General features: G+C 47.6%; 1 protein-coding gene across 7 annotated transcripts in view; it reads right to left on the reverse strand.

Annotated features, from left to right (window-relative positions):
* Positions 1 to 17,352, reverse strand: part of mcf2l2 (MCF.2 cell line derived transforming sequence-like 2) — a 650,277-nt gene that overhangs the window by 153,992 nt on the left and 478,933 nt on the right. For all 7 annotated transcript variants that reach the window (XM_072474222.1, XM_072474228.1, XM_072474225.1 and 4 more), the window contains exons 17-19: positions 17,057 to 17,172; positions 9,150 to 9,219; positions 6,814 to 6,906 (exon numbers count right to left, since the gene is read on the reverse strand). In XM_072474222.1, coding sequence (XP_072330323.1) covers positions 6,814 to 6,906; positions 9,150 to 9,219; positions 17,057 to 17,172 — 279 coding nt within the window. The remainder of the gene's footprint in view (positions 1 to 6,813; positions 6,907 to 9,149; positions 9,220 to 17,056; positions 17,173 to 17,352) is intronic.

Consider the following 17,352-nt stretch of genomic DNA (forward strand, 5'->3'; position numbering starts at 1 on the left):
CGCTGTTCCTTGACCACCTATCCCAGCGCACAAAAGATTTGCCTAGCTGCAGGATCCCACTCCGTACAGATCCAGGGATTCTGCATAGTTACCCTCACGGTGCAGGGGAGGGAGTTCAAAAACTACAAACTTAACGTCCTTCCCAACTCTGTGCCCCCACCTTGCTGGGATTAGATTTCCAATGTAATCTACAGAGCCTTACGTTCAAATTCGGCGGCCCCATACCCCCACTCACTATCTGCGGCCTCGCAACCCTCAAAGTGCAACCCCCGTCCTTGTTTGCGAACCTCACCCCGGATTGCAAACCCGTCGCCACTAGGAGCAGACGGTACAGCGCCCAGGACCGGACCTTCATTCGGTCCGACGTCCAGCGGCTACTAAAGGAGGGCATAATCCAGGCCAGCAATAGTCCCTGGAGAGCGCAGGTGGTAGTAGTGAAGACAGGGGAGAAACAAAGGATGGTCATTGACTATAGCCAGACCATCAACAGGTACACACAACTAGACGCGTACCCTCTCCCCCGCATATCCGACATGGTCAATCGGATTGCCCAATATAAAGTCTTTTCCACCGTGGACCTCAAGTCCAACTACCATCAGCTCCCCATCCGCCCAAGTGACCGCAAGTACACAGCCTTCGAGGCAGACGGGCGATTATACCATTTCCTACGGGTCCCTTTTGGCGTCACAAACGGGGTCTCGGTCTTCCAACGGGAGATGGACCGAATGGTTGATCAACATGGGTTGCGGGCCACGTTCCCGTATCTCGACAATGTAACCATCTGCGGCCACGATCAGCAGGACCACGACGCCAACCTCCAGAAATTCCTCCAGACCGCCAAAGCCTTGAACCTCACGTACAACGAGGACAAGTGCGTTTTTAGCACCGACCGGCTAGCCATTCTGGGCTACATAGTACGCAATGGGATAATAGGCCCCGACCCCGAACGTATGCACGCACTCATGGAATTTCCCCTCCCGCACTGCCCAAAAGCCCTGAAACGCTGCTTGGGGTTCTTTTCGTACTACGCCCAGTGGGTCCCCCAGTACGCAGACAAGGCCCGCCCCCTAATACAGACCACGACCTTCCCTCTGTCGACAGAGGCTTGCCAGGCCTTCAGCCGCATCAAAGCGGATATCGCAAAGGCCACGATGCGCGCCATCGACGAGTCCCTCCCCTTCCAGGTCGAGAGCGACGCCTCCGACGTAGCTCTAGCGGCCACCCTTAACCAAGCGGGCAGACCCGTGGCCTTTTTCTCCTGGACCCTCCACGCCTCAGAAATCCGCCACTCTTCAGTAGAAAAGGAAGCCCAAGCCATAGTGGAAGCTGTGCGACATTGGAGGCATTACCTGGCTGGCAGGAGATTCACTCTCCTCACCGACCAACGGTCGGTAGCCTTCATGTTCGATAATGCACTGCGGGGCAAAATCAAAAACGACAAGATCTTAAGGTGGAGGATCGAGCTCTCCACCTTCAACTACGAGATCTTGTATCGTCCCGGAAAGCTGAACGAGCCGTCCGATGCCCTATCCCGCGGCACATGTGCCAACGCACAAATTAACCGCCTCCAAACCCTCCACGAGGACCTCTGCCACCCGGGGGTCACTCGGTTTTACCACTTCATCAAGTCCCGCAATCTCCCATACTCCTTAGAGGAGGTCCGTACAGTCACGAGGGACTGCCACATCTGCGCGGAATGCAAGCCGCATTTTTTCAGGCCAGATGGAGCGCACCTGATTAAGGCTTCCCGCCCCTTCGAGCGCCTCAGTCTCGATTTCAAAGGGCCCCTCCCCTCCACCGACCGCAACGCATATTTTCTTAACGTAGTGGACGAATACTCCCGCTTCCCTTTTGCCATTCCCTGCTCTGACATGACCGTGGCCACAGTCATTAAAGCCCTGAACAGCATCTTCACACTGTTCGGTTACCCCGCATACGTCCACAGCGACAGGGGGTCCTCTTTCATGAGTGACGAGCTGCGCCAGTTCCTGCTCAGCAAGGGCATAGCCTCAAGCAGGACGACCAGCTACAACCCCCGGGGGAACGGGCAAGTAGAAAGGGAGAACGGCACGGTCTGGAAGGCCGTCCTACTGGCCCTACGGTCCAGGGACCTCCCAGTTTCAAGGTGGCAGGAGGTCCTCCCGGACGCCCTCCATTCCATCCGGTCGTTATTATGTACGAGCACTAATCAAACGCCGCATGAGCGTCTCCTTGTCTTCCCTAGGAGGTCCTCCTCTGGAACGTCGCTGCCGACCTGGCTGGCGGCCCCAGGACCCATCCTGCTCCGAAAGCATGTGCGGGCACATAAGGCGGACCCGTTGGTCGAAAGGGTTCACCTCCTCCACGCGAACCCCCAGTACGCCTACGTGGAGTACCCCGACGGCCGACAGGACACGGTCTCACTGCGGGATCTGGCGCCCGCCGGCAACACGCACACACCCCCGACACCAGCAACCCAACCCCCCCCCCTTCCTGCCACCGCCGCACCCCGCGACCACCCCCTTCCCAGGAGGATCGGTCCCCCTCCCCTTTGCACCGACAGCTGAAACCGTACGGCTCCTGGAGGCGACAACACTGGTAAAAGCACCACCACCACCGCCGGGGCCGAGGCGATCGACACGGACGACCAGACCGCCCGACCGACTCGTGGCGTTGATGTAAAACAAATATGGACTGTTCACAAGAACATTTTGCTTTTCTTCCTATACCCTCTGTAAATAGTTGCAACAGGCCGAAATTGTCCAATACTGTATTGCCATGTGAATGTTTTATCCTCCCAGGACCAGCCCTGTAAACCCTTACCACCATACGAAGCATCACCCCGCTGGGTTCATTTTTGACAAGGGGTGAATGTGGTAGTATGTATTGGGGGTCATGTGGGACTGGAAGCCCTAATGTCATTGGCTGACAGATCCCGGGTCCTGGTTGGCCGTTGACCTCAAGCTCCGCCCTGAAGGCGGAGTATAAGAAGCCGGAGTCTTCCCCCGCAGGCCAGTTTACTATCGAGCTGCGGGGGAACAGACACGCTTAATAAAGCCTCATCGACTTCACTCCATTCGTCTCATGGAGTCTTTGTGCGCTACAGTGTGATCAAAATTCCGGCCACATAAGGGAATTAAAGGAACTTGGGAGCAGGAGTAGGCTAGGCAGCCCTGCAGCCCTATATTCAATATCTAATTATTTTATTAGTTTCAGAATCTAAAAGGAATTTGATTAAGCTATGGTCAGTAAATAATCATCTTAACATTTCATTTTTGCAACTATTGGAGCCACTGTGGGTGGGAATTTAGAGTCCCGGTCCCCCGAGATGGGAAATTCACACCTGAGGTCAATGGATCTTTCAATGGCCAGTCAAACATTCTGTCCTATCCGCAACAATTCCCGTGGCAGGCGAGACAGGAAAATCTACCCCTGTGATCTGATTTAACATTGGAATCTCTGGAATCTTAGGATCCTGGTGTTCCTCTCGTATGGAAGAATGGAATCTCGGGCCCTATGAATTTCATGGTGTATATACCTACATCTTTTAATATGGATCTTCAATTCATAGAGACTTCATGGCAATTCTCTAACATAGAAACATAGAAAATAGGAGTAGGAATAGGTTATTCAGCCCTTCCAGCTTATACTGCCACTCAATTTGATCATTGTTGATCATCTATCTCAATGCCATACTCTCGTTGTATGCATTTTAAATTATCCATGGTTATACAATGGTCTAGATCTTCACAATCAACGGCAATGCTGGGTGCATTGTCACTGCCTGTGAAGATTTGACTGACCCATTTCTTCCAGGATCCTCTGATCCCAGTGGATACAGAACTGGGCAGTGCAGCCTCTCCTGCCTAAGTCCAGAGAGTGGTATCAGGGGAAGGGGAGGACATCCCCACCCACCTTTTTACAGCACCTGCTGCCATATTCAGGTAAGTTTTTGGAGGTCCAAATCTTCTCATGGTGTGGCTTAGTGAATGGATGAATGAATGGGTGAATGGATGGATGAATGAGTGATTGAATGGTTAGGTAGGTGGGTGGGGTTGATCGGGGGGAATATGTGGTGAGATAGGTGAGGGGTTGGTAAGTAGGTTGGTCAGTGGGTAAGATAGGTGGGTGGGTGAGATGTGTCGGTGAATGAGGTAGGTAGATGGGTGAGTGGGTAATCAAGCGGGGGTGGTCAGGCTGGGTCGGGGTGGGTAGCCAGGTGGTTGGGTGTATAGTCAGTCTGGGCCAATGGACATCGGATGTTCAGGGAGTGGTTGGGTGAGTAATTATGGCGGTGTCGTCGGGTAGTCAATGGAGTAGGTAGGGGATGTTGATTGCGGAGTTACCAGCTGTTGGACCAGCTTTTAAACTGTAAAACATTTCCAGGCTAAGTACACAGTAATTCCTGCTTGCCTGGCCAAGTCTCTGCTCTAGACTCCGTGCTGGAGACATCTAAGGAGGGCCCTGGGCAACTTGGAATCAACCCATCAAAAGTTTAAACTTGCAGTTCAATCCCTATATCTGTCCATGCGTCCGGCCTACCACAGGATCCTGATATACATCTTTTGTCGCAAGTCACATCTCCAATGATCCGGAGATAGGAATATTCGGATCCATCACTGAATCTTCCATTCAGGGTCAGAACCCCTAATTCCGACCCCGAAGAGACAACAATATACAGGCTACCGTCCTCTGATATTTCTGGGCAGTTATCTTTTTTGTAAAACGCATTTTATTCAAACTTGTATCAAAGTAGGTGACAGCAAATAAACACCCCGGGAAACATTCTTCCCAACAATCAACTATACAGTTTGTACAGATTTTTCTCCTTTTTCATCTCCCCCTCCCCATCACTCACCCCCCAATCCCCCTGCGACGAACAGCTCCTCAAACACGGTCACAAACATCCCCCACCTTTTCTCAAACTCCCTTGCTGAGCTCCTTAACTCATACTTTCTCTAACTGCAGGAAGTCATACAGATCACCCAACCAGGCTGCTACCCCCGGTGGCGATGCCGACCGCCACTCCAGCAAAATTCGTCGCCGTGCAATCAGAGAGGCGAAGGCCAAGATATCGGCCTTCCTCCTCTCCATGAGCCCCGGCTTCTCTGAAACTCCAAATATCGGCACCAAAGGATCCGAGTCCACTCCCTCATCCACTATCCTGGCTAAGACCGTGTGGTAGTCACCACTGTTGTATATATCATATACGAGATGTAATACGGTAAGGCTCCTGTACTACAGGTACGGGGGTAGATCCCTGCCTGCTGGCTCCGCCCAGTAGGCGGAGTATAAATGTGTGGGCTCTCCAAGCTGCAGCCATTTCGGCAGCAGCTGCAGGAGGCTACACATCTCTGCTTAATAAAGCCTCGATTACTCTCTACTCTCGTCTCGTCGTAATTGGTAGTGCATCAGACCACGAACACTCCCGCCCAGAATCCTCCCATTTTTTCACAACCCCAAAACATGTGCGCATGATTCGCGGGCCCCCGCCCACACCTCTCACACTCATCTGCTACCCCCTGAAAGAACCCACTCATTCTCGCCCGAGTCATATGCATCTTGTGCACCACCTTAAACTGTGTCAGGCTCATCCTTGCACAAGAGGAGGTCCCGTTTACCCTTCGCAGTGCCTCACTTCATACTCCCCAATTGATCTCCATTCCCAACTCCGCTTCCCATTTCTCCTTGATCTTCACCACCCGTTCGCCTCCCTGCTCCCCCAGCCACTTATATATATCCCCAATTCTTCCCTCCCCTTCCACATCCGGAAGCAGCAGTCGCTCCAGTAGGGTGTATCCCGGAAATCTAGGGAACCCCTTCCAGACCTTTCGTGCAAAGTCCCTAACCTGTAGATACTGAACTCACTACTCCTCGGCAGCTCTACCTCCTCCCTTAGCTCCTCCAGACTGGCGAACCCTTCCTCCAAATACAAATCCCTCACCTTGACCAGCCCCACTTCCCTTCACCTCCTGTATACAGTATCCATCCCCCCGGCTCAAACCCATGATTCTTGCACAGCGGCGTTAGCACCGACATCCCTTCCACCCCAAAATGCCTCCTCAGCTGATTCCATATCTTCACCGTGGACTGCACCACTGGGCTCCCTGAATACCTACTCGGAGCCATTGGCAATGCTGCCATCACCTTAGCCCTCAAACTAGACACCTTACAAGATTCCTCCTCCATCCTAACCCACTCTACCCCTTCTCCTTCCCACCACCGCCGCACCTTGTCCACATTCGCCGCCCAATAATAATGAAGCAAGTTTGGCAACGCCGGAAAGTCCCGGCCTAAGAGTAGAATAGATACATTTATTTATTGCCTCTGCCTCTGCAGCAGGGTCCTCCCCATCCTCGGCACCTTCCCCGCCCATACAAAGTCAGAGATGATTGTGTCCACTTTCCGAAAAAAGGCCTTTGGTATAAAGATCGGGAGAGCTTCTGGGCAGTTTTCTGATCAAGGCTCCCACAGAACTGACTTAGTGCAGGAAACCTCAGAGAAAGCAGCAGGGGGAATCCATGCAGGAAGCTCATTCACCTTGTATGGCGAGGGAGTAAGGTGGGTAAGGGGGTAGGGTGGGTGAGGTTTGGGAAAGCGCAAGAGACCAGAAGGGTTCAGCAAGTATCACAGAACTGGAAAATTTAAAGAGAGTTGATGCAGCAATCTCTGACAGAGATACGATGTGGAAACAGTGGACAACATTGCAAAGCCAGCAGAATGGCTGCCAAGTTATTTTTGCTGGAGTTGCTGTTGTGCATGTTGTTGTGTTATGTGCTACATGAAGCCTGCTGCAACACTATTCCCAGAATGATACTAACATAAAATTTGTACCTGAAAGAATTGGCAGTCTCCACATTGTCTCCAGAGAGCTTCTGAACGTGGTTTGTTTTGACAATACTTTTCATAAATCTGTAAATCCTCTTTCTGTTGAACAAAAGTTAGAAACCTTCTTGATAATAAAAATGGAACCTGCTGGCTGGAATATACTGGAATACGGGTAGAATTGACAAATAAAAAACATGTAATTAGATTAACTAGAATAATTAGTGATGTACAATGATCTACGTAATAAGGGTGGGATTTTCTGGCCCTTCCTACCAATGGGACCTTCCGGTCCTGCTGAAGGCAAACCCTACCCCCCCACTCCCCGCAATGATGGGTTTCTCAGGGGTGGGGTGGGCTCGCGGTAGACTTCAGGGGGACTGGATAATCCTACCGGTGGCCAATGGTGAACCGCCTCCTCCATTAGAAAACCTGTCATAGGGAGGCCGGAAAGTCCCGGCCTAAGAGTAGAATAGATACATTTATTTATTGCCGATGCTGGACTTTTAAGCATATACAAACAAACAAACAAGGAGTAGAGTAGGCCATTCAGCCCCTCGAGCCTGCTTCGCCATTTTATAAGATCATGGCTGACCTGATAGTAAGCTCAGATCTGCATCCTTTCTACCCCTATAACCCTTGCTTGGCAAGAATCTATTCACCTCTACCTTAAAAAATATTCAAAGACTCTCTTTCCACCACCTTTTTAGGAAGGGAGTTTCAAAGATTCACAACCATCTGAGGGAAAAAAATTCCCCTCATCCATTTCAAATGGGGACCCCTTAATTTAAACAGTGACCCCCTAATTCCAGATTCTCCCACAAGTGGATAGGGTGGACAGTGAGAGCCTTCTCCCGCGGATGGAAATGGCTGGCACGAGGGGACATAACTTTAAACTGAGGGGTAATAGATATAGGACAGAGGTCAGAGGTAGGTTCTTTACGCAAAGAGTAGTGAGGCCGTGGAATGCCCTACCTGCTACAGTAGTGAACTCGCCAACATTGAGGGCATTTAAAAGTTTATTGGATAAACATATGGATGATAATGGTATAGTGTAGGTTAGATGGCTTTTGTTTCGGTGCAACATCGTGGGCCGAAGGGCCTGTACTGCGCTGTATTGTTCTATGTTCTATGTAAGGGCAAATATCATCTCCACATCCACCCTGCCAAGACCCCTCTTGTATGTTTCAATCAAGACACTTACTCTTCTAAACACCAGCAGATACAAATCAAACCTGTCCAACCTTTCCTCGTAAGAAAACTCACCCATTCCAGGTATTAGTTGAATTGATTCCTGAATGTGGATCTGATTTCCTCTGATCCAGAACGTATTTTTGTATTCTCCCTTTGCAGAGTTGCATACCGGACTAACAATATCCAGTTTATGGTTATCTGCATACTAGATTTAAAGAAGACTTGTGCAGTCCTACCAAATTTGCTTCAATATGTTTGATTTTACCATAGAGACCAGTGCCTAGAAATTTGTTTGCTCTGACCAATATTGAGCCCTGGGCTGCATTGATATCAGTAAACAACTTTGGGTATGATTGGCGCTGGGGGGAGTTTCTCCAGCCAGTGAGAAGAGTGAGAAGGGAGGAACAAAGTCAGAGTTGGTGAGGCCCAAAGACTCTTCACAGGACCCAGAGGAATACGCCTGTTCCTCTTGGCACTGCTGCAAACCAGAGGGTTTCAGTAGTGCCAGTGGTTACCCTGGTCGGCGTCTCCGGATTCTGCTGGAAAACAGCAGGGAGGAGGCAAACAGACCCCAGGATCCTGAGGGAATATGTAAAAAAAAGGTGATACATGTCTTTTCAAGCCTCCTTTTGCATTTTTGCCTACCCCTCTCAGATCATGTAATGTGGAGGATTGTGTCACCACCTCCTGCCTCATTTAAACAGTCACGTTTTTCCTGCACCTGTTGCAGGTGCTACGTCTACGCTGCCACTCATGGAAAGCCTCAGAATCCTAGAATGGTATAATGGGGTGGAGCCCCAGCATTTTGAGAATTTGTCTCTATCCCCTAACCTTTGCACCTGGGAAATCCGTATGTCCAAGACACTGATCCAAAGAAAATTGTCCCATTACCTTTTCTGCAAATTCCCAACTGGAGATGTACTATTAAATCATAGTATACAGAATAGTCCGCTCTAAAGGGAGCTTGAGATCATGAGGTTATTTTTCTACCTTAGTGAATCCAAAATACTGGCAGTAGTCAATGGAAAGGCTTCTTGGTCAGGTAAATTTGCTACAGTTAGTTTTCCACACGCTCCGAAATTGAAAGTTATCTTCATTAGTTTTCTCAAAAAATATCTGCTGGAAATTGGCAATGGAAGTGATTTACTTACCCTTTTTAAAAAGCATTTTCCTACAAGTTCAGGGTTTTCCATACAATTTTCAAGCTCTTTAAGGAATATCCTTAAAAGAAAGAGCACATGTCATTTAATAAAGGCATAGAGTTATTGGCACAATATTTCTTGCAATATGTTCTATCTAGAGAAATGTAATGATTCACCTGAACTGGCTCAGAACTTTTCTCTTACAAACTTGCCCTGAGATTAGGGAGAAACTTCATCGCGTAGATTCTCTTGGGAGTTTTCCCTTTGGTTATTCACTTTCCTTTAGATTGAAAAATTGGGTCGGAGAAATAGGGAAGAAGGTTTCCTTCACTGCCTGGGATGTAATGTGGCAGAGTGGATTGCATACTCTTTGTTGAATCTGCCTGATTTTTATTCTATTAAAGTTTCTTGGGTACCTTAAAGAGAAGGTGGTTCTCTGTGCTCCTACACAACAGTATTACAGCAGTGCTAACAGTGTAAGTTCTGAGTTTTATGGATTCATAATCTTTCCTTGTTTTATACTTCTGTAAAGTCGCTTGACTCAGTTGAAACCCGACTGGATATGTTCAAACCTGGCATTATGGAAAAGATGGTCGCAGATAACATGGCCAAGGGTTCTGGAGGATAAAGGGTAGTGATTAGCAAGGACAACGGGGTTGAGGATAGGTTTTTGAGGAGGGGTGTTGCTGATTTGAAAGGAAGGAGCAGTATTCGCGGAGTGGAAACCACTTTCAATATGAACTAGAATGGGGGCTAGGATAGAAAGCTAGGTGGTCATCAGCTTAGTGGGGATAGGGTCAAGGGTGCATGAGGTGGGTCTTGTGAACAGAATCAAAAGAGGTGGATTAAAGGGAAATCGAAGAGAAATATAAGACGTGTTCTGGGTTAAAACAGTGGTTAGTTCTGGGAAAGGGAGAGATTTGGCTTACAATACAAAAGGAGGGAGCAGCAGAGTCAGTTACAGATAGTGGCAAACTGAGTGATGAAGAAATCCTTAAGCTTCTTGGTGGAAGTGAAAATGCTAGGGGCAGGGGATATTGGGTAAGCGTGTTAGTCTTGGTGAAAATAAGGAAGTGTAATCCTTGTTTTGCAGGATGGTCCTGGATTAGTGGGATGTTTTGGCTGATGTTTAATTTATTCTTTCATGGGATTGTGCGTCATTGACAAGATCAGTATTTGTTACCCGTTATGATTTGCCTCATGAGCCACCATTTTGAACTGTCTCAGCGGTGTAAGTACATCCACAGTGCAGTTAGGGAGAGGGTCCCAGGATTTTGTCTCAGTAATGTTAAAGGAATGGTGATACAGTTCCAAACCAGGACTGGAAGGGAACTTGCAGGTAATGGTGTTCCCATGCGTCTGCTGCCAAGGTCCTTCTAGGCGGTAGTCGTGAGTTTGGAAGGTACAATTGAAAAGGCTTGATGAGTTGGTCAAAGTCATAATTTTTGCATGGTTTTACTTGGACAAAGGGGGTGAAGCGGTTCACGCCGCTCCAGCCTTACATTCTGGCGCAGACTGGGGGCGGCGCCAACCCGCGCATGCGCAGTTGCAAAGTGCCAGCCGACGTATGCGCGGTAGACTCACGGAACGCTCCGGCCCTGACGCAACATGGCGCAGGGGGTCTGGGGCCGGAAGCGCAACAAAGTAGGCCTGGGGGTGAGAGGCCGGCCTGTCGATCGGTGAGCCCGGATCGCGGGCCAGACCCCATCGGAGGCCCCCCCCGGTGAATGAGCGCTTTTCCCCGCCCCACAGGCCGCCCCCCGACCCTATGCACGGAGTTCCCGCCGGCTGCGAGCAGGGGTGAACGGCGCCAGCGGGACTCTGCCATTTCCGCGCAGCTGCTCGGCACATCAAGGCCAGAGAATCGGCGGCCTGGCCCCGGACAGCGGCCCGCGACCGGCACCGCGACCGGCATGCGCCAGCGCATATGGCGCCGATTCTCCGCTCCACGGAGAATCGCCTGCCGGCTTCGGACTGGCGCCACGTGAAAAAAATGGCGCGAACGGCGATTCTCCCATACGGCGTGGCATGGGAGAATCGCGCCCAGGAAGTCAATGGAGAAGGTGATGAATAGCTGAGTAGATCAACAGCTAAAGAAGTATTGTGGTGACCGAAGAACTGAAGGCTAGATAGCTGGGAGCTTGCTATTGTAAGTGACTTGGCAGAAGTTTTTTCAGGATCAAAGAAAGAAAGGCTTGAATTTAACTTTTGATTTGTAGCGATTTTTGTAATGTAGGAACCACAACAAAACAAACAGAAAATGTGAGAAGGACCAAAAAAATCTGTTTTTGTGATGTTGAATGAGGAATAAATATTGGTCAGGACACCTGGGACAGTTCCCCCTCCCTTCTTTGAAATTCAGTAGGACCATGAGATTGTTTGCATTCGTCTGAGAGGGAAGAAGAGCCTTTGGTTTAATATTTGATCAGAAGTGTGGTTAGAAGGTGGCCGAGGTATGCCAGTGGTGGAGGGACACAACAAAGTGGTGGGAGATGACGTTGTTAATGATCAGGACCATGGGGGTGGAGAGGCCATAGGTTATGGAAGATGATAAGGTCGAGTGGTGGCTGTGAATATGAGTAGAAGAGTTTATACTGTGGCAAATCAGAGTTTATATTGTGGATCAGTGAAGGCAGAAGAAAGAGGGCGAAGTAAGTTGAGATCGAATCATGGTAGTGTAGTGTTTGGGAATTTTTATTCAGTTTCGAAATAAGTGATCATGAAGCAGATGGATTGTCATCAACACCCATAAATGCCCTTCAGAGAAGGAACCAACCATTCTTACACAATCTCTTCTATATGTGATTCAGTTCAACACGGCCACAGTTGGCTTTTAATTTCCCTCTGGTGTCATAGAGTCATAGAATTATACTGCACAGAAGTCGGCCAGTTGGTCCATCATGCCTGTTTGTGACTATCTAATCAGTACATGATTGCACTTCTCTAAAACTCTGTAAATGTTTCCTTTATCACATTCTGTTTTGAATCTTGCCACTTGTTGAAGTTTATCATCCCGTATTAGTAAATCTCTTCTGCATTTGCTCTAAAGCCTTACAAAAATGTATCATGTAGTTCGTAGAATTTGCCACAATGCTGCAGCGGGGTCTGAACAAGTGCTTTGTAAAGGTGTAGCAGAGCTTCCTTGCTACTGGGCTCTCTGCCTCGATTTATAAAGCCTTGTATGCCTTTTCAACAGCCTTTTCAAATCTTCCTGTCACCTTCAAGGCTGTACACCCACGGGATTCTGTATTTCCTCTACAATTGAACCTTTTGGTTAATATTGCCTCTCCTCATTGTTCCTACCAAAGTTAATCACTTCATACATCTTTGCATTAAATTTCACCAGTCTAAATATGTCTTCCTGAAGACTGAGGGCGCGATTCTCCGTTCCCGCGCCGGTTGGGAGAATCGCCTGGCGCGCCATTTTTCCCCGCGACGCCGGTCCGACGCCCTCCCGCGATGCACCCGAGTGGCGAGTACGGCCCCGTCGAGTTCTGCACGGCGCAGGCCGGGACACCCAAAATGGCGATTCTCCGCTACACCCGCTATTCTCCGGCCCGGATGGGCCAAGCGGCCTGCCCAAAACGACGGCTTCCCGCCGGCGCCATCCACACCTGGTCGCTGCTGGCGGGAACAGCGCGGGAAAGCTGGGGGGGGGCTGCCTGTGGGGGGGGCGAGGGGGGTTCTTTCACCGGGGTTGCACTCAAAAGAGGTCAGGCCCGCGATCGGTGCCCACCGATCGGCGGGCCAGCCTCTCTGAAGGAGGACCTCCTTTCCTCCGCGCCCCGCAAGATCCATCTGACATCTTCTTGTAGGGCGGCCTCGGGGAGGACGGCAACCACGCATGAGCAGGTGACGGCAGTTAGTCGCCTGATGACGCGGCGCCGCTTTTATCCGACGCGCGCTGATGACGCTGCTTTAGCGACACACCCCCTGAGTTTCTCGCGGCCCCGATCCTAGCCCATTTTCGGGCCCTGAATCGGTCGAGATCGGGGCCGTTTCGCGCCGTCGTGAACCTCGACGGCGTTCACGACGGCGTGGGCACTTAGTCGCGGGAGCGGAGAATCGCGCCCAGAGTGTTTCGTTGTAGGCAGATGGTGGACATTAACTGGGAATTCACTTGTGTCCCTATAAACCAGTTTGCTTACCATTTACATTACTGATTTGGACTCCGGAATTTCATATACAATTTCAAAATTTGAGGACAAAATAATTAGTGGCTGTATTTAATACTGAGAAGAATTGTGATAAAATACAAGAAACGAGAAATTGGCAAATGAGTTTCAATATAGATAAGTGTGAGGTGGTGCAATTTGGTAGGAAGAAGAAGGACACCACAGACTCCTTGAACAATAAGAGTCCACATGAGGTGAGAATGGCTCAGGGACATAGGAACACTGATACACAAATCACTGAAAGTAGGGAAGCCGGTTAATAAGACCATTAAAATAAAACAAAGTACTGGAATTCAATTTTAGAGGGTTAGAATTGAAAAGTAGAGAAATGATTTTTAACTTTAGAAAACCTTGATTAGAACACACTTGGAGTACTGAGCAGTATTGGACTCAATATATATGGAACATAAAGGTAGTGAGGAACGTGCAAAAAAGATTTTCAAGGATGATACCAGAACTGAGAGTTTATTAACATCAGGCAAGACAGAACAACTGGGACTCTTTACTCCAAATTGAGAAAGCGTTGGGGTGATCTGATAGAAATGTTTAAGACTGTGACAGGTATGTTGAGGTAAATGTCTGCTCCACTTAGGGAGACAAGAACTAGATCCATAAATCTATGATAGTCACCAATTATGCAAAATAGGAATTTAGGAGGAACATCTTTACTCATAGAGTGACAAGAATGGGAATTCACTACCAAAAGAAGTATTTGAGCTGAATCACATTGATGCATTTAAGGGTGAATTGGGTAAACATTTGAGGGAGAAAGGAATACAAAGTTATACTAATGGGTTTGATGTACAGGAGTGGGGAGAGTTTTATGTGAAGTATAAACAGCAGTATAAACCAGCTCAGCAAAATGGTCCGTTTTAGTGCTGGGCATTCAATGTAACGTGTATGCAGCTTGCAAGACCGATTGGCTGGCTATCCAATTTCGATGTCCTGCAACGCAAGAACACCTTGTTCCAATATACTGCAAGCCTATATCTTGTCTGAAATATTTGGAATATAATTGGCACAGCATGTCGCATTATTACTTGGCAGCACAACAATCTGGTACAAACATTATTTCACTATAATAAAAACAGAAAGCCCCCTGCACTCTAACCTATCCCAGACCTTCCTCTTTGTTCTACCTTCTCATTCCTCATTTCAACAACACAAAAATCATCACATTTCCACTTCCCTTCAGTTCTGAAGAGCCACATCCGAGTCGAAAAGTTAACTCTGGCCTAGCTTTCTGCTGTAGCAAAATTTCCAGAAATGGTTGGCAATTCTAAGTACTGCCCCCTAACATGGTTTTCCTATTTTTGCGGGATGGGACTGGAGTCAGGCCGGGGTTCGAGTATGTGCACTTTACAAAGGTAGCGGGTTATTTAAATCACCAGCTGCCTCCACTTAAATGGGATTTTGTTAGGGCAGGAGTGTGAAATTCAAAATGTGCAGATTAAAGGAGGTCTGAACTTGATGGATTCATTTGGATAGCCAGGGTACCCCTTTGGATATGGTCCTGGAACATCTTTGGGAAAGGCACTATTAAAAGTAAACATGATTGTGTGTATAAACTCATTAGAACTGTCAAAGCTGTCAAATGACTGTAAAGCTCTCAAGGAACTGTCAAGCTGACAAGGAATTGTAAAAGCTATCAAAGAATTGTCAACCTGTCAAAGAACACTAGTTGAATTGCTATGGATGGGGTAAGACTAAAGGGGGTGGGCATAGATTGATTTGAGTTGTCATTAAATTGGCATATGTTTATGAAGGGCCATAGGGATGTGGTTGGTAATAAGACATATGAATGGCCTTGGGAGTGAATAGAGGGGCATGGGTTGGCATAGAGGAATATGAGGTTGCATAGGTTGGAATGGACGGGGCATGGGGAATGTGTAGTGGGTGTGAATGGCAGGTGGGAGCTGGAAGATACTTTTAATTTAAATTTTTAAAAAATTAACACAGGGGATCGGTGGCCATTTTGCACCATTTTATTGGTCGTAAAAGGTCACCGTTCCCACGCCGACGTCAGCATTTAGTCTCAGAATCAGAGAATCCAGCCCAGGGTTTCCCAAACTAGTGATCCCATGCGTTTACACTTATGGGATCACAGGGGGGAATGTGGTACTGTGAACAGGCTGACAAGACACATAGGCCGAGAACAGAAACTGCCACTTGAGGCCCTGGCTGAACTGGCCGTCTGCAAGAGCACTCAATTCAACAAATAAACTTGTTATTGTTATATGGACTTTGTAATTTCCCACTCACGTTTACACAAAAGAATGTGGCCATGCTATAAATATGTACTGAACCTCCAGACACAGGAGATCAACTTTGGAGCAGGATGAAGGACAGACAAAAGAAGCCATCAGACTCCATAATGAACTGATGGCTGGTCAGACGAGGGTGTTTCAGAGGACAATGGGTCTTGGTTGAATCACTTTGGATAAACAGGAGTATCCTGTCTTTCCCATGAACGCGTTGGGGTTTGGATGGGACAATTGCCAGTTGTGGGTGTATACCTATGACTCAATGCTAGCAGACCAGTATAAAGGAAGGAACATTTGGACCAGGTCTTTAGCGATAACCTGGAAGCCCAAGCACAACCATCACAAGAAGAAGGGACCCGGGGTTTCGAAGCCCAAAGAAGACATCCACATCGAGTGCTCATAGCCTGGCCAGCCTCCTTCACGAAGTGTGGGTAAAACCTAGAGCTCGGCTGTGAGTCCGAGTCATACTTTGTTGAGTGAGAAAATTGTGAATAAAATTAAGTTAAACCGTTAACCTGTTTTGTCCTTTGTTCATCTCGTACATAAGGACACCTGGAAACCTTTGATCAATACACTTGTCAAAGTATCAGAGATTTTACAGATACAACATGGGGCTTTATTGCACCTGAAGAAATAAGGGTTAATGAAAAATATTTGGCACTTATGTTTTATTATAAGACAAATTATTCAAGATAGCTGTGTTCTATCAGTGATTTAGAAACAGCCATTGAATAGGCAAGCAGCCTTCACCTTTGCCAGTGTAGTTTCATTGTAAATTAATACTATATTTCATTCCAAACTCTCTTCTTGCTCTCAGAGGGAAAATATATAGCCTCCACACCTTGAATGTAGCCTCCCTGAAAAGGCTGATCAAGAGCAGTAATTTAGCAGTTGGAAAATAAAGATGCAAATTTTTCATCTCAGAAATCCAGGTCAAGTTTAAATTTTTTTAAAATTTGTTCATGGAATGTGGGTGTTGCTGGCTGGGCCAGCATTTATTACCCATCCCTGAGGGCATTTAAGAGTCAACAACATTGCTGTGGATGTGGAGTCACATGTAGGCCAGGCCAGGTAAGGATGGCAGATTTCCTTCCCTAAATGACATTAGTGAACCAGGTGGGGGTTTTACAACAATCAACAATGGTTTCATGGTCATCTTTAGACTTTTAATTCCAGATTTTATTTTTATTATTGAATTCAAATTTCATCATCTGCCCTGCTGGGATTTGAACCTGGGTCCCTAGAACAAGACTCTGGGTCTTTAGATTACTAATGCACAACACCACTACCTCCCAAATAGAATACAACCAAATCAGAAATAATTTCTCCTGATAGATTTATAATATTCCACAGACAACAATCAATTTTACGTTTCTCATTTCCAAAATTGATACCTTTGATATACAATGTAAAATAAATAAGATCAAATGTTATCATTAATTTAAGTTATTTATATGTAATTGAAAAGTATTATCACCTATTGTGAAAATCATAGATTTCTGAAAGATTTCCAAACAAGACTTCTTTCTTGTTCTTAAGGGCAGCTGGGATCAGAGGAGCCAGTTCTTGATTATCCACTTCAGTAGCATAACCCTGTACAGTAAAAGAAACAATGAAATGAACTATTCAGCAAGAAACATTTTACAGTTTGTAATGTGTATCATGACTTGTGATATTGGATTATCTAGAGCAGTGTCTTTCAAATTTCTTTTCCTGGGACCCATGCCGGCTGACCTTCACGACCCACGCCTGCCGACCTTCATGACCTACGCC

The sequence above is a fragment of the Scyliorhinus torazame genome, chromosome 14 (assembly GCF_047496885.1).
Source record: "Scyliorhinus torazame isolate Kashiwa2021f chromosome 14, sScyTor2.1, whole genome shotgun sequence".
Classification (NCBI taxonomy): Eukaryota; Metazoa; Chordata; class Chondrichthyes; order Carcharhiniformes; family Scyliorhinidae; genus Scyliorhinus; species Scyliorhinus torazame.